We start from the raw sequence: 22,859 nt of genomic DNA, 5'->3' as shown, positions 1-22,859 counted from the left end.
CTGAAGACTCTAGTCGACATATCCAGATGCAATGATTTTCAATATTACACATTCAAAGTCTATATACATGTTGTCAACTCTTCATTCAAATCACTGTATCGATTCTTTCAGGTTTTGAAGATCAAAACGCTTGTCGAAATATTCCAATTCAATGATTAACATTAACATTCAAGCTCGATAAAAGTAATATATATTTCTAGTCCCAGCCATTCTTGATCACTGAATTTCCTAAGGTTTGAGACTGAAAACTCTAGCCAAAATATTCTAATTCAATGATTTTCAATATTACAAATTCAAGTCTATATACATGCTGTCTTCATTTTTATCACCGAATTCTGTAAAGCTTTCGTGTAACGTTAAGGAAAGTTTTCAATGAGAATTCTGGATAAAGCTATAGAAGGTTATATATCGTAATATTTCACAAGAAGATGCTTTTTTGTATTGAGGTAAATTTTGCCAGGACAGCGACATAAGTCTCCTCTTTTTCGATTTCTAGGTGTAGGGGGATTTTTAACGTGTACAGCCCCTAGCAAACGGGGCTTCGTTTATTTGTCCCATCCTATCGACTCGACGCTTTTCCATGTAAGCCTCTCCGACCTGCATAATTGAAAAGGGGGAAAGCGATCTATGCCAGGATTGAACCCTGGACCTTCAGGTTAGCGAGCAAGCGACTGATTAGCCACCTCGACTTCGACCAAAGGGGAGAGATGCAGTTTGTAATAAGAGAAATTTAGGGCACTATTTCTATAAGATGTCACATATTTTAATTTTCTATTTACAAAAATGATCCAACAGATATATCATTCCCTTTTAGTCTTAGTTTTAGAACACATTCTGTTACAAATACATTTACAAATAAGATACATAATAAGAATAACAACTATGATAATACAGATTAATACAAATATAACATCTAATAACAAATATTGATACAGTGGTATATCTACACCAGCAGACCGTAAATATTCACCACCAAATTTTAAAATAGTTTCTATCCAAAATACTGCTTCTAGTGTAGCATTACCTTTCTGAGCATTCATAAATTCTGATGCTCGTTTCACCGTGTTTTTATATTGAGGATTCTCTATTATTTCATTGATCGATTTTACAATATCATCTTCATTATCCCAATATAAATCCATTTTAATACCAAATCCACGGGATTGCATTTTGAACGCATTTCCTGGTTGTTCTGCAAATAATGGAAACCCTAACATAGGAACTCCACCGATAATAGCTTCTCTAATTCCATTGGCTCCACAATGAGTTATAAATAGTTTGATATTGGCATGTTTTAATAACGATGATTGTGGTATCCAGTTCTCAGCTAAAATTTGATCATCACTTTGAGTGAATTCTCCTTTTATGATGTAGTTGTATTTAGTTCGTTTGAAAGCGGATACAAGTTTCTTAAATACTGGTTTGTCGCCAGCACTTGCTAAACTTCCAAAGGAAACTAATACAACTCCATTCTTAGATCTATCCAAGAATTTTTTGAAATTGTTCGGAATCTGGGTGTCGCTTGATGGAGTTACGTCCCCTAAAAGTACTATATTTGGCATTGTTGGCTGGGGATATTTTAACAATATGCTGTACTCATATAATACTAATTCCGTTTTCTTTATAATATCCACAATGCACAGGTTTGGTTTTTCGGGTACATACCTTCCAGCGGCGTTTGCGTACGAAAAGGGACTGTAATACGTTATGTGTAAATGCCACATGGCGCTACTAAATCGCTGGTAAAATGTCATTCTATCAGTATTTTCCAATATTTCAAAAGGAGTAACAGCTGGTGAGAACGGGACTCGAAGTGCTAAAGGATCGTAATAAGCACCGCACAGTATAAACGGAACATTAAATTTATAAGGGATCAAAACCAACATGGCGGCTATCGGGGTGCTGTCAACAATCATTAGATCAAAGTTTTGTTCTTTAATATCGGAGAGCAGCATACTGTCATTAAGCATTCTATGTTGTAAAGCTTTATATTGTTCGAATGGTAAAGGTCGTTTTCCCGTCAGCAGATAAGAGGTAGCAATTCCATCTGAACATGCATCAGTGTCGCGATCAAGGGCTTCGGCATCCCCAAATTTTGTCACTCTCATTTTCCTTTCTCTCAGTTTCAACTTTTGCGCCAATGAAGGTGGAGCAGTCATCCACACTTCATGACCACGATTCGTTAATTCATCACCTATAAAAGCCACGTTACGGAAATGACTATAAAAAGGTATTCCGACGTATAATATTTTCGCGGGAGCAACACCTGTTACCATTAGAAATACAGTAAATATAAAACACTTGATGAAGTTCTCCATGTTGAATGACTGACCTTCAGTGGATAAACCTGGAAGAAAAAAAATATGTTTAGTCACGCTAACATTTTCGATAACGCAACCATATATGTGTAATATATATGGAAATGAATCCTAAATTCAGTAAAACCAGAACCGTTGTCAATTTTCTGAAGATTCCAAAGCGTGTTTTAAAATTTCTATATCGCTCTACAATTATTGATATATTGAGCACTGATTCAACAGTGGTATATCTACATTGCTCTACAATTGATGTAATGATCACTATCTTAACAGTGGTATTTCTATATCGTTCTACAATTGATGTAATGATCACCATTTTAACAGTGGTATATCTACATTGCTCTACAATTGATGTAATGATCACCATTTTAATAGTGGTATTTCTATATCACTCTACAATTGATGTATTGAACACTATTTTAATAGTGGTATTTTGATATTGCTCTACAATTGATGTATTGAGCACTATTTTAACAGTGATATTTCTATATCGCTCTACAATTGATGTATTTAGCACTATTTTAACAGTGATATTTCTATATCGCTCTACAATTGATGTAATGAGCACTATCTTAATAGTGATATTTCTATATCACTCTATAATTGTTGTATTGAGCTCTATTTTAACAGTGATATTTCTATATCGCTCTACAATTGTATGTACTGAGCACTATTTTAACAGTGATATTTCTATATCTCTCTACAATTGATGTAATGAGCACTATTTTAACAGTGATATTTCTATATTGCTCTACAATTGATGTATTGAGCACTATTTTAATAGTGGTATTTTGATATTACTCTACAATTGATGTATTAAGTACTATTTTAACAGTGGTATTTCTATATTGCTCTACAATTGATGTAATGAGCACTATTTTAACAGTGATATTTCTATATCACTCTACAATTGATGTAATGAGCACTATTTTAACAGTGGTATTTCTATATCACTCTACAATTGATGTATTGAGCACTATTTTAACAGTGGTATTTCTATATCACTCTACAATTGATGTATTAAGTACTATTTTAACAGTGGTATTTCTATATCGCTCTACAATTGATGTATAGAGCACTATTTTAACAGTGGTATTTCTATATCACTCTACAATTGATGTATTGAGCACTATTTTAACAGTGGTATTTCTATATCACTCTACAATTGATGTATTAAGTACTATTTTAACAGTGGTATTTCTATATCGCTCTACAATTGATGTATAGAGCACTATTTTAATAGTGGTATTTTGATATTGCTCTACAATTGATGTATTGAGCACTATTTTAATAGTGGTATTTCTATATCAATCTACAATTGATGTATTGAGCACTATTTTAATAGTGGTATTTCTATGTCGCTTTACAATTGTATGTACTGAGCACTATTGTAACAGTGAATTATTTTATTATTGTAAAATCAAATATGCAGAGTACAAATCGATGAACTTCACTGGAAGCTTTAATAACATTTTAAAAACAGTATTTAACCGATTATTTTTATATGAATTAAAGGGAGAACTCTAAATATTATAAAGTCTTAATATGCCGAAGGAGTGAAATAAATTGAAACGATGACACAATCTTCACTTGATGAATTCAGAAAACACAGTGTAGAGATAAAAATGACAATATATTATCCCGGGAGACAAGCCTAGAGCGCCAGCTGCTTGACGTTATCCCGGTGTTCTAAAAGAAATCTTAAGATAACTCACTTTGATCACGTTTTAACGCATTCCATCCAAAAGGAACGTGTGTGAAGATTTATACAAATTATATAACACTGTTTTAAAATGCGTCTCCAGTAAGACGAATGCAATATAAAAAGGACATTGTATGATTTCGATAACTCGACCGTCCTATATACTGGACTTACTCACTCAATTGTATTTATTTACTCACTGTGACAATACTGTGAACTCTACCTTGCCACTATTTCAACTCGTAACTGATGATTTAAACAAACACCTATGGGTGTAACCGACATTAATCTACTGCACGACCACTGCAATATAAAAATAACATGTTAATGATTTCTATATGAACACAACTCTTTAATATTCAGTCTTATATTCAGTATGAACATGTAAGATAAGTAATAATTTACACCGTCCTGTATACTTTATCGCATTCAAATCAAGTGTGAACTTGAATTTGCCTGTGCAAGACTTTCTCCCAATGTCGATACAACCTACCAGCTGTCAGAATCATTAAGAGATTAAACTATTATTAAGATACAATTTTACGACTTACTTTTCTGCTCCGATTTCAGAAACTTAGACAGACACCTCTTTGCAATGTGCTATGGTGGATGACAGCTATATTTGCAACCGGATCTTTTTGTGCACAACCTGTAGCACACGTAGCCTTTTGTTTTAGCGATAAGACCCTTCTCATGCTGTCCTTTGTATGCCTAGCAGACACAAAAAATTGGGTTAGGGCTAGGTCACTGGATACGTGTACTCATTAAATATACAAAATTAATTTGTTAAAAGTGTACCTAGCACGAGTTGTGGGCTGCAATATCCATGCTCATGCTTTTTTGTACTTTAATTGAGCTTCAAATTAACCCAGTGATTGCATCGTTCTCTCGATAAGTGTAACGTAGGTAGATGACTGGATAACGTTCGCGTCGAGCGGATGCTGATATTGCAAACTATAAGTGTTATGTGTGCTCGCTTTATATACTTGCATGTGTGCACATTTTCGATCGGTCACAATTATTGTCTAAATTATATAGCCAACAATTCTATGCGGCTAATCTGTAGTTTTAGTAAAACCCTGCTTGTCATACATACTAGTAATGTAGGCCAATATACAACCTTATTTTTTACTATGAATTGTTTACTTACATTAGTCCGAAACATGCGAGATCTTATCTTGTTAAATATTGTACACAGCCGTTAAAAGGAATTGCGAGATCTTTATTTCGAAAAGATATGAACACTATTTGCCTCTTTTGTTTTCTAATGATAAGGTAAATCCCCAGGGTATCTGCTATTCTCAACGTGTCCAGTAAAATAAGAAGTTTCGGGTTAGTTTTAGTACGTGTATTTCAGTTTTACCTCTATTGAAGGTCATTTGTTATTACTAAAGGTCTATCTATAAACTATATTATAGTCACGTAAGGAGTTTGTTATATAATATTTTTTGTAAGAATAGAAACTAGTTAGTGTTTGCTGACAGTGTAGATCACCGTATTCTGATAACAGTTCATCGCTTTATACGCTAGCAGCGTTCACTTAAAAAGTTTAAACTATAACCTGGTGTGTAGCCAATAGGATTAAAGAAACGTTTCTGAGTTAGGTTCACAGTTCACCCATGTAACTATGACCTAGGTTATTATGTTATTTAACGTTTGGACTATATTTTGATTCAGAAATCAAAGTTTATCTATAGTATATCTTCTGATAAGAGGCCGCTGTTCATTGTAAAACCATTCGGACGCGTTAGCTATTCGTTTGTTGTTCATCTTGTGGCGAATTTAAAAGTGTGACGTGTTTCGCTTCGAGACGTGAACTACTTAACAGCGTTCCGATTAAAACGATCGAACTAGTAATAATCGTGTATTTGGATATTACTATTCTAACCCATAAAAACAGCTCAAACAAAGTTGATCGATATCCACGTTTTCTTTTGTTAACCATTGGATAAAATGCCATTTACTGCTAGAAACTTTAATTGTTTAATGACTTGACTGGGGATAGTTTATAGAATTACTCTGAAGAATAAAGTTCAAACATGTCGAATATCATTTGGAGTACTTTGTTATCTATATTGTTTATCAACTATGCACGATCTGCTAAAATTCTGTTCATTGGAATACCTATGTACAGTCATGTTCGAAACTTTGCCTTCGTGAGCGATGAGTTAGTCAGAAAAGGCCACGATTTATGGATGACGACCACTTCTAAGTTAGATGATCAGTTGAAACTAAAAGACAGGAAAATAAAATCTATACATTTTACAAATGAAAGTCATATCGAGGAACTTGCTGACCTGATTGTGACGGTCAGCATTGACGAATATTTAAGTACAGGGAAACATCAACTGGATTTGGGACCAATTTTACAGCTGGAGCACCACATCCTTTCTGACCAGCCATTGCTTTCGAGGATCAGGAAAGAAAACTTTGATTTGGTTGTATTGGATAATTCCCCTATAGCCTACATGTTGGTTATCATCCCTTACAAATTTGATATTCCCTTTATTTTATATGGGCCTTTTTATGATGCTATATCACATCGGATTCCTTTCTCACCAGCTGTTATAACCCCACCACTACTAGCAGCAACCGAACGGATGAATTTCAAAGAAAGATTACAGAACACACTGTTACACCTGTCAATGTTTATTTTCTATCCATTTTCTATGGGAAATGAGGCTGCTATTTTCGCCCCGGAGAAACCTAATATCCATCTCATGGACATTATTAGTAAGAGTGAGCTCGTGATCCTTGAATTCAACATAATGTTACATTTTCCCATTCCGTTACTGCCAAATATCATTTCAATCGGAGACGTTACTCCAAAAAGCAGCCTTGAGATTCCAAATAATTTCCAAAAATTCTTGGATAGATCTAAGAATGGAGTTGTATTAGTTTCCTTTGGAAGTTTAACAAGTACTGGAGACAAACCAGTATTTAAGAAACTTGTATCCGCTTTCAAACGAACTAAATACAACTACATCATAAAAGGAGAATTCACTCAAAGTGATGATCAAATTTTAGCTGAGAACTGGATACCACAATCGTCGTTATTAAAACATGCCAATATCAAACTATTTATAACTCATTGTGGAGCCAATGGAATTAGAGAAGCTATTATCGGTGGAGTTCCTATGTTAGGGTTTCCTTTATTTGCAGAACAACCAGGAAATGCCTTCCGGCTACAATCCCGTGGTTTTGGTATTAAAATGGATTTATATTGGGATAATGAAGATGATATTGTAAAATCGATCAATGAAATAATAGAGAATCCTCAATATAAAAACACGGTGAAACGAGCATCAGAATTTATGAATGCTCAGAAAGGTAATGCTACACTAGAAGCAGTATTTTGGATAGAAACTATTTTAAAATTTGGTGGTGAATATTTACGGTCTGCTGGTGTAGATATACCACTGTATCAATATTTGTTATTAGATGTTATATTTGTATTAATCTGTATTATCATAGTTGTTATTCTTATTATGTATCTTATTTGTAAATGTATTTGTAACAGAATGTGTTCTAAAACTAAGACTAAAAGGGAATGATATATCTGTTGAATATTATTTAAATAAAATTTACATACAATTAAAATATGGTACACATTTCATAGAAAGTGCCGTTTACTACATTAACAAAATGATGTCACAGAAACGGATAGAAATTGCTATGTTATTAGCTAGTGTTTGAGAGCAATTAAATGGTCATTGACTGTTTCCAACAAGCGATTTATGGGAGAATGTAATAAATAGTTTATTTTAAAGGGATCGTAAAAAGTTTTTTTTAGCCTTTATAAGTGAATCTGGGACATTCCAATTCTTCGAGCGATGCCTATGGTTCCTGCAATTCCAGAGAGAATTAACCGGAAATGACACAGTCTCCACAAGAGAATTCGTAACCAACAAGACCGTAACCATAAGACCACAATAACTTCATATTGTTATCTCCCCTTACAAGATGGCGGCTTTTCTATATAAAAATTGCCGACTCCTTCACATTTTGCTTCATCGTTGCCTTATAAAACTCTTTACTACGTCTAATATTGTTTAGTTTTAACGGATTGAATGAGTTGAATGATATTAATTGCAAATCAGAGCTCTACATAACCTTATTTATGATAAAATGGTCGGTTTTGAATACATTTCGGCGATCATTTGGTAAATCAAGTCAGTCCAATAGTAGTAATATTGTGGGCCTAGTTGAATTGACTCGCACAAAATCAGATGAATAAAGCGTTTAAAACAGATTTTCTTTATTTTAAATTTATTTGATTATTTAGTTATGCTCCTTGGTTCATACCTTGTCGAGCACTCTATCTGGAGCGTACCATTGTCTCTAGCATGTATGCGTAGCTCACTAGTTTGAGCACTCTGGCATGGTACGATGGTAACACATATGCGGTATCATCTGAGGCGGCTATATAGCCAAACCTCAACTCCAGTCAGCACTCCATTGATGAGGCCCAGAAGGCCGAAACAGTTCTGTTTGCAGTTAATTATTAAGTTATAATGTATGATTATAATGTATGAATATACACGACAGCCATTCAAATGGTTTTTGTTATTGATATATTAATTCTCAAAAAATCATTCACAATTAAAATTTCATTAATTAATTTATTTATTTTTCACAAATGTTAATCAAACTTTAATAGATTAACTCTGTTCTCTACAGACTACTGACTAATGGTGGGTCAATTTAACTCGGTTTTTGTGATAATGACTAAGTTTTGCATATCGGCGGCGCTTTCCTGACAGATTCTGGCTGAAATGAAATCGACAGGAAGCGGTGGCTATTTGTTGAGGTTTAAGGGACATCTTGAATAGAGGCAGATGTAATGTAAGTGAAAGTGTCGTGAACGATTGTAGGCGTACAAGTTTTAAGTGAGAGTCAATTGTAGGCCAATATGAGCGTCTTGTTTTTCGGATGGATAATAGACCAATTAGCTTTTTACCAGAAGTGTTAAACAACTATAGATACTCTGTGTTGCAGCATTTGATGTTGTCAATATTCAAGATATAATATCAAATATGTTTTTATTTCTATATTATTTATTTGAATTGAAAACTTTGATATTGTTGGCTGGTGAAGTTCATCTTAACTGCATCATCTGTGGTGTGGTTATTTTAGTGACTTGGAATATATATAAGAAATTTATATACATGTATATGCATATCTAGTGTACATTCTGATAAGAGCAAAACATTTATCTGTGATAATATTCCTGTTGACGCGCCATCTGAACTCTTTTGTTAATTGTTTGTGCTTGTAGAGTATGTTACTGAATGTTTTTCGTTTGAATGTATGTGTCACTTTTAACCATTTGAGTAATATTAAGGACGTACAAGAGGATAATATTTTTTACAAACCAATACATTGGATAATACCATTTACTGCTAGAAACTTGGGTTGACTTTACTGGAGATAGTTTATAGAATTGCTCTGAAAAATAAACATGAAAATTGTCATTTGGTGTACTGTGCTATCTATTTTGTGTATTAACTATGCATGGTCTGCTAAAATTCTATTCATTGGAATACCTATGTACAGTCATTTTCGAAACTTTGCCTTCGTGAGCGATGTGTTGGTCAATAAAGGCCACGATTTATGGATGGTGACCACTTCTAAGTTAGATGACCAGTTGAAACTAAAGGACAGGGGAATAAAATCAATACATTTTACAAATGAAAGTCAAATCGAGGAACTTGTTGACCTGGTCGTTGCAGAGCGTGTTGAGAAATACTTAAGGACAGGGAGGCATCAACGGAATTTTGAACCAATTTTAAAGCTGGAGAATCGCATCCTTTCTGATCAGCCATTGCTTTCGAGGATCAAAAGAAAAGACTTTGATTTGGTTGTATTGGATAACTCCCCTATAGCCTACATGTTGGTTATCATCCCTTACAAATTTGATATTCCCTTTATTTTATATGGGCCTTTTTATGATGCTATATCACATCGGATTCCTTTCTCACCAGCTGTTATAACCCCACCACTACTAGCAGCAACCGAACGGATGAGTTTCATAGAACGGCTTCAAAGCACACTGCTATACCTCACAATTCTTATTTTTTATCCATTTTCTATGGGAAATGAGGCTGCTATTTTCGCCCCGGAGAAACCTAATATCCATCTCATGGACATTATTAGTAAAAGTGAGCTCGTGATCTTTGAATTCAACATAATGTTACATTTTCCCATTCCGTTACTGCCAAATATCATTTCAATCGGAGACGTTACTCCAAAAAGCAGCCTGGAAATTCCAAATAATTTCCAGAAATTCTCGGACAGATCTAAGAATGGAGTTGTATTAGTTTCCTTTGGAAGTTTAGCAAGTACTGGAGACAAACCAGTATTTAAGAAACTTGTATCCGCTTTCAAACGAACTAAATACAACTACATCATAAAAGGAGAATTCACTCAAAGTGATAATCAAATTTTAGCTGAGAACTGGATACCACAATCATCGTTATTAAAACATGCCAATATCAAACTATTTATAACTCATTGTGGAGCCAATGGAATTAGAGAAGCTATTATCGGTGGAGTTCCTATGTTAGGGTTTCCATTATTTGCAGAACAACCAGGAAATGCGTTCAAAATGCAATCCCGTGGATTTGGTATTAAAATGGATTTATATTGGGATAATGAAGATGATATTGTAAAATCGATCAATGAAATAATAGAGAATCCTCAATATAAAAACACGGTGAAACGAGCATCAGAATTTATGAATGCTCAGAAAGGTAATGCTACACTAGAAGCAGTATTTTGGATAGAAACTATTTTAAAATTTGGTGGTGAATATTTACGGTCTGCTGGTGTAGATATACCACTGTATCAATATTTGTTATTAGATGTTATATTTGTATTAATCTGTATTATCATAGTTGTTATTCTTATTATGTATCTTATTTGTAAATGTATTTGTAACAGAATGTGTTCTAAAAGTAAGACTAAACGCGAATGATACGTTTGTTTTATAAAAATGTTGTATACAATTAAAATGCGTCACATTCCATAGAGTGTGTGTCTCAAACCTCCAGGGTCCGATGCTTTTAGATCACAGGGCATTATGCGTCCTCTGTGTTCGGGTCCTGTATGTAGGGAAACAATATATTATGTTTCTTAGATTTAATATTATTACAGTATCATTTAAAACCAACAACCTCAACGATGTCACAGAATGGATGTAGCTTACTATTTCAAGATATAAATAGCTACCGAATTTGCGCAGTTGCCATTTGCTACTCATGTTCTCCATTTTTTAATCTATTCGTCCGTGTGAGGAGGTCGGAGTCTCAATATTAATTTGTCCAAAATATCTTATAATCTGTTGAGGACAATGGCGTATTTAGTTGGTCGTGCCCTTGAAGTGAAGATTAAGCCCTCTAAATACCCCAAGTTCATCTCAGAGCATCTGGAATCTGTTTGATTCTGGGCTTTGGACCTCACAAAATTTTGGCCAACCTCTCCCACCCCTCATAGTCACCTCTCATCTTTGCCCTCCCCTCCCACCTCTGGCATTTTCTAGATACGCCCCTGGGTAAGAGTCTTTCGTCCAAGTCCACAGACGCGATGGATCGAATGCTTCGAATCGCCAGTCATCTGAGCAATCCTTTGAAACACTTCAAAGAAGATTATGAGTAAGACTTTGCAAAGCGGATCTCGTTTGCAAGTTGATATTTCAACAAACCTCAACTGTACCTATATGTTGATAACTATCATGTGATTTGGTGAATAGGTCAATTCTCTTTATGTAATATGAATGGCCCTGTCCTATATAATGACCCCCTGATCATATTGAAAGTATAGACTGTGATATATTGATAATAGAAAATAGGCAAGTATTGTTTAACCTTGGTGAATTATATTTGGAGCACCTGTATGGACTCTTTATCTTATGTAAGTGCATTATCTCCTTTAACTGTTTTTGATCTGTGTCTGGTATGTTGTTTTACTGTGTTAGACCATGTTCAAAGTTGTTGGGAAAGCCGTCTAGACGATCAAACATTTGTCCACGAACACGGTCATACAAATCTTTACACTGTCTTCAGGTGCGAATAGACTGGGTACGCTGCCGGATTATAGATACAGTATAAAATAGACGAATGAAGCATATTAAGTTCGACGGAACCTTGACCTTAATACGCTGTCTTGTCAATTATTTTGTCCATCCCATTGAATACAAGCAATGGAAATGAGGTGCAATGAAAACTGATAACATAAGAAAAAATTATAGTTATTATGATAAACACGTGATGATGTGGGGCAAGTTGATTTGGTCACCTAAGTTACTGATACTGTCTGTCACTATCATACAGGAAAGCCGACCTTACTTCGCTGCAATTGCGACGGAAAATTGACAGAGTACTCGATATGGTCGCATAGGTTTGCAGTTGATAAACGACTTTTTCTCGCCTTTCCTTCACGTTTTCCGGCGACCTGGTGAATTTTTAGTCGCCATAAATTCGCATATGGTTGCAATCCGGTGTGACAGGGGTATAACTTCATATCCCGTCGATCTTGCCACTGCCAAAGACAGCTAGATTTCAAAGAATGCTAGCAACGGACGCAGTCAATCTGAAATCTGTGCTATCCTTATTCGACCTGAGCTCACTGACCACGGACATACCGTTAGCTGCTCGTTTCCACCTCCTTATCAAACAGAGTCCACAACCATACAGTTGTTGCTATTAGTTGTTACAATAGTTGCTAGTAGTTTGTTAATTTATAAGAGTGCTTATATAGTGTCGACTGCTATGGATCCGAAGAAATGCTTTGAACCACCCTTTTAAATTATGGCATTACTGATTCGTTATTCGTTATCAAAAATTAATAATTCAAGTGTGTGTTCCATATTTTTGAAAGTATTTGTGAATCCAATTTTTAAAAACAAAAATCATTGTATATTTTTAGACTTCACTGGGCGGGTCGAAATCCACTACAGCCACGAGAGAATAATGTTTGAATAGAAGCAAGCGTTTCTCGAGCACACTAGTGATAATGGAGATCTTACAAATTTTTATGTGTTTACTTATGCTGTCTCAGATTGCCGTGGCAGCAAAAATACTGTTTCTTAGTTTCCCAGTTTACAGTCATCTACAGAATCTGGCAACACTTGCTGACTATATGCAAGAAAGAGGCCACGAGACATGGTTAACGGCACCAGATAGTCTACAAGACAAACTGAAAATAAAAGAAAGGAATATTAAAGCTGTGCCCTTCTCTAATCCCAAGAAACTGGACGATGCCATGGATTCTGTTTTAAACGATGAAGAAGTAAGTCCTATCAAACAGTTCTGGAGAACTGGGAAGTTTCCTCTTCAAATCGAACCAACACTTAAAATACTCGACATCATGTTAACAGACGAACTGTTCATGACCACAATCAGAGAGCAGAAGTTCGACATGGTTATCTTGGATAATACACCTATAGCTCAGACATTATGTGTCATTCCGTATAAATATAATATATCATTCATCTACCTTGGCGTGAACTTTGAACCCTTCTCTGCCGCAATACCATTCTCAACAGCTTTTGTACCTTATAAAGGATTACCCCTGTCGGATCAAATGACATTTACAGAACGGTTGTACAACACTCTATTTTTTGCTTTTTTGATCATCTACCAACCCTTTTCTAGAGGTAACGCCGTGTCCATGTATGCTCCAGAGAGACCGTCCATTGCTGTTCGTGAAATACAGAAACAGGCTGCTCTTCATCTCATAGAATGGAATTTTGTTTTAGATTATCCAGTCCCTACATTACCACACGTAATTCTAATTGGCCAAATAACACCAAAACATTCAAGAAAAGAGTCCCTTTCTACAGAGTTAGAAGATTTCCTTGAACGTTCCAAACATGGTGTTGTGCTCGTGTCATTTGGTAGTATTGCTCCGACTACTAGAAATGACGTATTGGATAAAATGGTGTCGGCGTTTCAGGAAACTAAATATAACTACATCATTAAGGGCAGCTTCACCAATTCTACAAACAAAAACCTTGTTGTTGATTGGATGCCACAAAAACTACTCTTGACGCATCCAAAAATTAAACTGTTTATAACCCATTGTGGAGCCAACGGTCTGGGAGAAGCCATATCCAACGGGGTTCCTTTGCTGGGATTTCCGTTATTTGCTGAACAGCCTGGTAATGCATATAGAGTTCAATCTAGAGGTTTCGGATTGACAATGAATTTATTTGAAGCAACAAAGGAAGAAATTGTCAAAGGAATTGATGAAGTTATTGACAATCCTGAATATAAAATGAAAGTACAAAGAGCATCTGAAATTCTGAAAGCTCGTGATCTCAATGGTTTGGATCAAGCTATATTTTGGATTGAACACGTGTTGAAGTTTGGTGGTGAATACCTCAGATCATCTGGTATAGATCTGCCTTGGTATCAATATTTTCTATTGGACGTTATCGCCTTCCTTTTAACATGCGTTAGTTTTATGGTCAGCATCATATACTTTTGTTTAAAATGTATTTTTCGAAGATGTGTGTCACGTAAATTAAAGGGCGATTGAATTTTTTCTAAGACGTATGTAAGGTCACCTTTTCTAGAACTACCATGGTATCACTAAACGTTATCACTATCCTTTGAACATGTGTTAATTTTATGGTTGGCATCATTTACTTCCGTTTGAAATGAATTTGTCGTATATGTGTATCACTAAAAGTAAAAGCAGACTGGCCTCTCTAAGCTACGATTTTTCAATTAAATTAATAAAGTCGACCAGCAAGTCACTACCAGATAAAGCTGTATTTCACCTCTCCGGTTACCTTTACAAAATGCAAATCCAACACCCACATCGTATTCAATTAGTAAAGCGAATCGATGGAAATGTCGTGTTTATATAACAGATTGTGTGACTGATGCGCTCAAGTCGCAAAATATCAGTATTTACTCAATGGGAGATGTGGCATTGCACGATAAGCATGGAGTAATATCCGTCAGTGCGTTTTTATCCAACAGCAACAAAATCGGAATGTTTCATTCTGAAATGTGATACAGATAGTCCGAATCGAAAAAGGACACGAAAATGCAAACTATATGTATATCCCCTTTATTTCGTTGTATTTGTTTACGTCGTCATCTGTTACATCTGTGGGCCCTACGTACCATGACCCGAAATCCGTGGAAGCGTATGTAACTACAGACCATAACTATATAATGAAGTATAGGTGAACGGTCTGGAGCTATTTTGTAATTATTATATTAAATTTGTGTAATTTTTTATGAGATATGTTAGGTCATTTGGAAGACTCGTTTTTGTTTTCGATAACACAACTCGTAAAATAAATTGGTGTATAATTATTGTTGGGACTTTATTGATGAATTAATACTTAGGCATTTAGATTTGAACACATACTCTAAATGGTAAATAAAAATACATTATTTCGTTCGAATTAATAATTGATCCATCAGGAGAATTTTTGTGAAATATTGCCCACTGATTGCAACATTAATGTTTGTAAGAGCAAAGATTAGTACATGTATGAGTTACTTCCCTTGAAATGAAAAAATTGAAAAGAACATAAAGGTTCAAATTATCGTCGCCTGTCATAGTGTTTTTAATGAGACTCTTGACGATTGAGGCATGGTTAAGCTGCTGTACTCTTCTTTACAAATATTTCCATACAGATTAAAGTTTGCAGAGATGTGCAAATAAGTATGCGGTCTTCAATTTAGTAATTTAGATATGGGAAGTAACTCCACTAAGCTTAACACAAGATATTTTCATTTCCACAAGTTCATTTGTTATCTCTTTCCATATTAATCGCGAAATACAATATTATTTAACTGGTTTCCACTTTTATCGTATGAAAGCCTGATCAGTGCTTAGAATCTGGTCATAATCCTTAAAACTTTTAATGGCCCTGACTATATTTGAAGAGAACAGAAAGTAAATTTAGAAAAATAGCATCAACCTTTATCGTGTTTGATCATTCACTGCGATTTTTTGTCTGTAGTTCCCATTATTTAAAGTCATAAGTAGGACAAAGTCTTATTAAGTGTACAACATAATTTGAACAGTCAGTATCTGTGAGTTGTACTAGCAAGCGACATACAGACTAAATAGGCAAATGAGTATTTAAAGATTAAGAACATACAATATTGAATATTTGGATTTTGGAATGTGTTAGCCTTTAATACTTGTCGACTTTGTTCTATTTTAGTATCAAGCGAGTTGCCTTGGTTTATCATTTTGTCGATCAAGTTGTTCCACGATCTATGTACGTACTGCGTTCCGTAAGGCTGAAGTTTTGATCATGCTTTTGTCATGAAGTCGGGCCATCTTCAAGGCATCTACTCTAATAGTGTTTTGGAATTCGGAACTCTCATAACAAGATGTAGTAAAAAAACATAGCCTTTCAAACAAACTCATTAGCATCCCAACTGAATATAACTTCTTAGTGTCGAATACAAATTATTTTCTATCTTTCTAAGTTTGGATTCGAATTTCCAGTAGAAGTAGAGTAAATACAGATCTGACATGTCACTGCGACCTCTGACTTTAATGACTTCTACAGATAAAGTAAGTGTGGGTTCCTTGTATTCTATACAGTAATTATTAAGCCATTTACTTCACAATTGAAGGGACTGCTAAGTCTACTTAACATTTTACTTGTGATGTAACGCTGCAGGGTTTCCATACTTTATAACCAAACTTAAAACTTTAATCCAATAGCTTCTCTTCGTCTCTCATAGTGAAATAAATGACCAAAGATGGGATTAGACCATGTAATAGACTAGAGAAGGTACCCAGTACTGTGTCCGTTGAGGATTGTCACTACAATATAGAAGAATCAAATAAACGAAGCATGGATCCAGACACGAGAAGTAATATTCCACAGAATGTATTTGGCTTTCTGTTGTATCAACAATCCTGGACCACGTACATCGTCTTCCGACCTTAAGTTTACTCATTCACATTTAGAAATCACATGGACAAAACACACTTATACCAATCGTAATACAAAAGTCAAGATTCCATTGAACGAATCCAATAGCTTTTCGGGATCTATGAAGATGAAATGAATGACTAAGATGGGACTGTTGGGTATTCGATAAGAGCGTTAGCGCTTTCTGTTCACTGCAATTATAAAAGGTTAATGTAACATAACAGATACTGTAGAGTTGTCCTATTTAAATGATTGAAAAGAATTCACGTTCGTGTATGTGAATCTTAAATCGTAAAATTATGCTTATTTCCCCCTTGAATTCAGAATTTTAATTTAGACTTGGCAATCCTCTGATACTATCTTTTAAACACGAGAAGTCTTAATGGTTCACAGATTTTATTGGATTTTTTGGTTTTTTTTTATAATATTAAGGCAGTTTTTGTAATGATGTAATGATGTAATTCATTAGCTTATAGGATTCCTTTACTATGTAGTATGCAAAATATACAACACATGCGCACAAATAACGTTGCTTGACTGGGATGTGTCACAGAAATTTTAAATGATAGAAAGATTTTTGAAATGACACATTTGATTTATTAATTCGAGGTCGTCATTTTTATTGAATCAGGAAACACCTCTTCCTGTGATTATCATTTCACTTGCCTTTTGATTGATGTCTACCACCTGTTTTTTTTTTTCACTCATTCATTTTGAGGTCTGGTAGCCGCAGTGAACTCACTGAGCTGATAAAGTGTTAAGAGGTTGCGTCAGAAACAATACCTTTCATTTTTTCTGCTCGCTTTGCATCTGCTGAGCGGATGAAATTAAAACCTCGGCGGGCGGAGGTAGGGGGGGGGGAGTTGAGGGGTCATGTAAAAGGTTCATTGAGAGACATCTATTCAAACCATACATTGCAATGGAACAAAAAACAGCAATTGTACAGGTTAGACGCAGGACAAATTAATTTAGTAAATGAGAAATGTCAATTATAACAAATCAGATTTTTAAGGCGCAAAAAGTGAAATTTAATTTTTAGAATGCATAACGTTAAGTTAAGAAATGTGAATCGTGTAAGGAAAGTACAATTATATACAATTATATATACTGCCAATGACGTAGAACATTTGCTGTGAGGAAGACTGAGCTGACTTCCGAATTGTCTTTGTTAAGAGTAGGCAGTCATAGCCGTAGATTGAATGTATACCAGGTACCTACCAACGCTTACGCTTGAGTTATGTCAACACATTTGCTCATGACTGTTCTTTTTCATTTTCTGTCCTCTCTACATGTTTGTGATCATAAGCATTCTGACGCCTTGTCAACCATTTCCATCTTGAATGACCAAGAACGGATGTGGGGCTCGTTTGATGACTACCTCATTCATTTAAATCACTTGCAGTCATCGAATGATTCATAGTGTTTTGGATAGGTACATGTCAGTCGTTTTCTCCGTGTAGCAACCTAATAATTCATCATTACATATACAGTTGAATACATGCCTTCTAAAATTAGTCCATCATGAAAGAACTTTGGAGCTCTTTTAATTTTCTGTGAATCACCCAGAGGCATTAAACATTTCAAACACAGTCGTAACCAGGTCATTCTCTAACTAGTTTCGCGAAGGTTCTGAAATTGTCTAGTAGGTGCAGACCGATCACAAAATACCCCACTGAACCAGATTGACTGGTAAATGTCAATAATAAGTTGTTTTCGACTTGCTGATTACAATGATTCTATCATTAAGTACTGTGATTAATTAATATTATCGTTAATTATCATGATTATTAATTAGTGATAGACTAATTAGGCCTTGTTAACTGGGGTTGGTGAATATTTGAAAACCTCTCATGACTTTTAACATTAATTTTCATAGCTACAGTTACTGTCGGGAAACATAATACTGATCTGAATTATATGGTATTAAGATTAAAGATATGGTATACGAGATTGAATGATAGCGCGGGTTGTTCGGTACCAGTATCCTTTATTTACAATTAACACATATCTTTAACTTTATCTGACAATGGGTACTTTTCAGAGGGGGGGGGGGGGGGGCAGGTCAAGTGCTGGGGGTTGGCATTTAATGATAGCAACTGAGATTCCGGAAAATCTTGTGTTCCGACAGGTCCAACAGCCACCCCTCGCAAAGCATCCGTGTCGCATTTACACCTTGATCGGCTGGATTGAAATATTATGTGGAATACTAGGACTGTTTGCTAAGGCGCATTACTAAAACAATCCACACCAATCAGTCCAAAACTCAATAATACGTGTCGACCTCATATTTGCTAGCATACGTCTTACTAAAAAGTAACTTGGAATGAATAAATGGATACAATTGCAGCCTTGAAAAGAAATCATACTTAAACTCGTAGAATTGTTTTTTAATTGCATAATAATGACCAAAATTCTGTCGTAATCGAAAGATGTTAAATTTAAAAAAGTTCAAAACTAGTCACTACCACAAACTGAAATCTGCTCTCATCGCCTTACTATCTACATACACTAATCTGTATTTCACAGTTAAACAAACATTCTACCTACTTTTTATGTTGTTGTTAAAGTCATTATATTGTCAAGAATTGTTCTTTTATTGCCCCAAATTTTATATTTTCTGCAACACTTTGTTCACAAAAACCTCTCATGTTAACAATATGAAAATATTTACCAATGCCTTTCTTTTAGGTGATTGCGTGACATCTAGAGTTTCTGTTATCTCAATCATAAAAATAAAATGAATACATTTTTACCTATCTGCACTTAATTAAGCTATTACAGACTGGAAACGCCAAGCGGAGTGTAATGAGGGAAAAATTTTGCCAACGGCATTAGCCTACTCCTTTTCTATTTCAAACTGTCGAAGTGAAGGATCTTTAATTAGTACAGTATGTAGCACACGGGGCCTCGGTTTATTGTCCCAACCGACAACTCGACGTTTTTTCCATGTCAGCCCCTCCTACCTGCACCACTGACAAGGGGAAACCTCTAAATCATAAGGAGGTAACTAATGGTAATACATCAATCCAAACATCAAAGTCAAAGACTTCAAGCAGGTAAATTAGTTGAGGCAGGTACGACTAGAATGTGATGGTAAAGACAGAAATGAGAAAGAAACCAAAATTGTTTACAAGGATAATAACTTTAGTGCATTGGTGGAGCCAAGGAGGAGGGGGACAGGGGTCCCCTCGGGCAAACATCTCATAACTAGGTTAGAAATTCTGGCAATCTCAGATATTTCGCCCCCACCCCCTCGGACGTAAACCTGGCTCCGCCACTGCTTTAAGGCAAAAGGATCATGTATTCTAGCTGGTCCCTGGTCAAACTTCTTGGTATCGATCTTAGTCATTTACAGCCTTGTAGAATGGAATAATGAGGGAATTACTTTTTCAAGATCAATAGAATCTCCCACCAACCGAGTTTGGAACCCGCTGCCACTATATTTCCAGCGTTAGAAGGCAAATGACTTCTTGTAAAGATTTATACGCGCTTACCGATTGTTTTCAAATGGACTAATGTTCCTCTCGTTTGCCGTTCTCGATATAAATTAATCAGTAAGATAGCCGGAATTCGGAATAGGGGTTAATCGTCAGTATCTGAACTATTGTCGAACGAGCAGAGTAAGCTAACCCATAAAATATTTACGAGATTTTCAAAATACATGCAAAGGATCCGATTTTAAACAATTTTATTCAGATTATTATGATCTAGCACTGCTTTCTCAAACCTGGAGTACTGGTACGTCGGTCCGCCCGTCTGTCCACAATTACTGGTAAACACTGTAGAAGGCTCAATGTTTGACGCATTTTGACGAAACCTGGTATAAGTGTTTGTAATCACTCAAGGATGCACCTATTGCAAATCAGAAAAATCATAAAATATGTAGTAAGAGTTATCACCCTTGTTCTTTAAAACGCGTTCAACTCTCAGCTCGTAAACACTCTCGAAGGCACATTTCTTGATGTATGTTGATGAAACTTGATGTGTGTGTTGGTAATCACCCAAGGATGAACCCTATTGAAAATCAGAAAAATCGAAAGATGTATAGTATTAGTTTTTGTTCTTGAAAACGCTTTACATTTTAGCCCGTAAACACTCTAGAAGGCACAATTCTTGACAGAGTTTGACGAAACTTGGTGAAACTGTTTATCATCACCCATTGATGAACACTGTTGAAAATAAAAAAATAAGAAAATGAGTTATTGCCCTTGTCTTAGAAGAGCGTTCAATTTTCAGCTCGGACGGCACAATTCTTGACGAATTGTAAGGAAAGCTGGTGTGAGTGTTTTTATCACCCGAGGATGAACCCGTTTGAAAATTAGAAGAATCGAAATTATTTTGTATGAGTTTTTGCCCTTGTTCTTGAAAACGCGTACAATTTTGTTTAGCTCGTAAACACTCTAGAAGGCACAATTCTTGACAGAATTTGACAAAACATGGCGTGCTTATTTGTAATCACTTAAGGATGAACCCTATTGTAAAAATGGAAAATTATAAAGTATAAATTATTGCCTTTGTTCTTGGAAACGCGATAGCTTTTAAACACTCTAGAAGGCACAGTTCTTGACAGAGTTTGACGAAACTTGGTGAAATTGTTTATCATCACCCATTGATGAACCCTGTTGAAAAAAAAAATCAAAATTTTTTAAAGATCTGGTTTCAAATTCTATGGTCCAGCAAATTGAGGTTACCTGTGTGGTCGAAAATGGGTTAATCACTGTGAATAATTCTGCATATGATATTTAAATAATTACCCTCCCACTCTCATAAACTCAATCCTCATTTGGATTTACAGATTCAAATCTGAATTTGGTCCATTTCAATAATTAGTCCTAGTCAAAGTTGACCTTTTCAATAAAACTAATATGGCTGCAAAGGAATAATTACACAATTAGCGTACCACAAACTTCTCATATTCGGGGCATTATAATATATTCATACATAAAAAGGTAAATGTTAGGAGTGAATACAGGAGAATTTGTTTAATATATTCACGCCTCTGCAGGGTAATTAACTAATTAAGTTAGGGTATATATTGAGGATCTGGGGTCCATTCATCCTCACAACGGTACCGGAACACACAGATAAACTAACAAAATGATACTCAGGGTAGCTGCTGCACTTCTCTTTATCGGGGTAAGACCATATTTTATTTATTCATATTGGTGCTTTATTGTGAATTTTACAAGTTATGGTAGGAACGATTGAAACATGGCTAATCATGAAGAATGTGTAGTCTCTGATTTCGGGTTTGGCTACTTTTGATTAACTATTTCATTTTTCATTTATTTATTTATGTTGGACGAATGCTTTTTTAGCAGTTAGTTCTAGTAACAATCTCAATATGATATCTCAAAACAATAGGACGTACAATTCTTTTTTTTTATCTCTCCAGCCCTTTTACAATAGAAGAGACACGCCGTTATCTTCCACTTTGTTTTTCTAATGCTGGGAGCGTGAAGGATTTTTGCCCCCTTTTTTGTTCCATAATTTGTCTAAATTCGTACAACCCTGCATTTCGTTTTTCACCTTTAATAATAATTTTTTTTTTTATTTTTGCAGGCTATCACAGCCTTCGATCTCGAACACGCCGAACTGGGTAAATATTTACCTTTTTTTCATTTTCATAGCCATAAAAATATTTAAAATTAATTTTACGTGTATGATCCATTAGTTTTGGATGTAAAGAATAACGAAACGTATGCATTTGAATTTGGTGGTTTTAACAAAGAAATTGCACATGGATTCAGATTTTGTAGGATTGCCTGGAGAAGTCTGGTAATTTGATTATTTTGAGGCCACTTTATTTGGTTCTGTGGGGCTATTTGACTGTAGTGCTTGATCGCCTCGTGCATATCAAATATCTTTATTCAGCAACAATATCTTGGTTTAATTTTCAGCCAAAAGAGGAAAGCCAAAC

General features: G+C 35.2%; 4 protein-coding genes across 4 annotated transcripts; 3 read left to right on the top strand and 1 right to left on the bottom strand.

Moving 5' to 3' along the window:
- Positions 1-800: 800 nt before the first annotated feature.
- On the bottom strand, positions 801-1,970 carry LOTGIDRAFT_134668 (hypothetical protein; the record flags this gene model as incomplete). Its single annotated transcript, XM_009068657.1, has 1 exon — positions 801-1,970. One exon carries the CDS (start codon positions 1,968-1,970, stop codon positions 801-803), a length of 1,170 nt encoding a protein of 389 aa, XP_009066905.1.
- Positions 1,971-6,440: 4,470 nt separating this feature from the next.
- LOTGIDRAFT_94166 (hypothetical protein) lies at positions 6,441-7,508 on the top strand (the record flags this gene model as incomplete). The annotated part of the gene is made up of 1 exon (XM_009068656.1): positions 6,441-7,508. A coding segment is annotated over one exon (1,068 nt), but the record flags the coding sequence as incomplete, so codon positions are not given.
- A 1,973-nt stretch (positions 7,509-9,481) lies between these two features.
- Positions 9,482-10,996, top strand: LOTGIDRAFT_170026 (hypothetical protein; the record flags this gene model as incomplete). Its single annotated transcript, XM_009068655.1, has 1 exon — positions 9,482-10,996. The coding sequence occupies one exon, from the start codon at positions 9,482-9,484 to the stop codon at positions 10,994-10,996; it is 1,515 nt and encodes a 504-aa protein (XP_009066903.1).
- A 2,441-nt stretch (positions 10,997-13,437) lies between these two features.
- On the top strand, positions 13,438-14,559 carry LOTGIDRAFT_170025 (hypothetical protein; the record flags this gene model as incomplete). Its single annotated transcript, XM_009068654.1, has 2 exons — positions 13,438-13,622; positions 13,674-14,559. The coding sequence occupies 2 exons, from the start codon at positions 13,438-13,440 to the stop codon at positions 14,557-14,559; spliced, it is 1,071 nt and encodes a 356-aa protein (XP_009066902.1).
- Positions 14,560-22,859: the final 8,300 nt, after the last annotated feature.

The sequence above is a fragment of the Lottia gigantea genome, assembly GCF_000327385.1.
Source record: "Lottia gigantea unplaced genomic scaffold LOTGIsca_92, whole genome shotgun sequence".
NCBI lineage: Eukaryota > Metazoa > Mollusca > Gastropoda > Lottiidae > Lottia > Lottia gigantea.
This window is presented reverse-complemented; position numbering and strand designations above follow the sequence as displayed.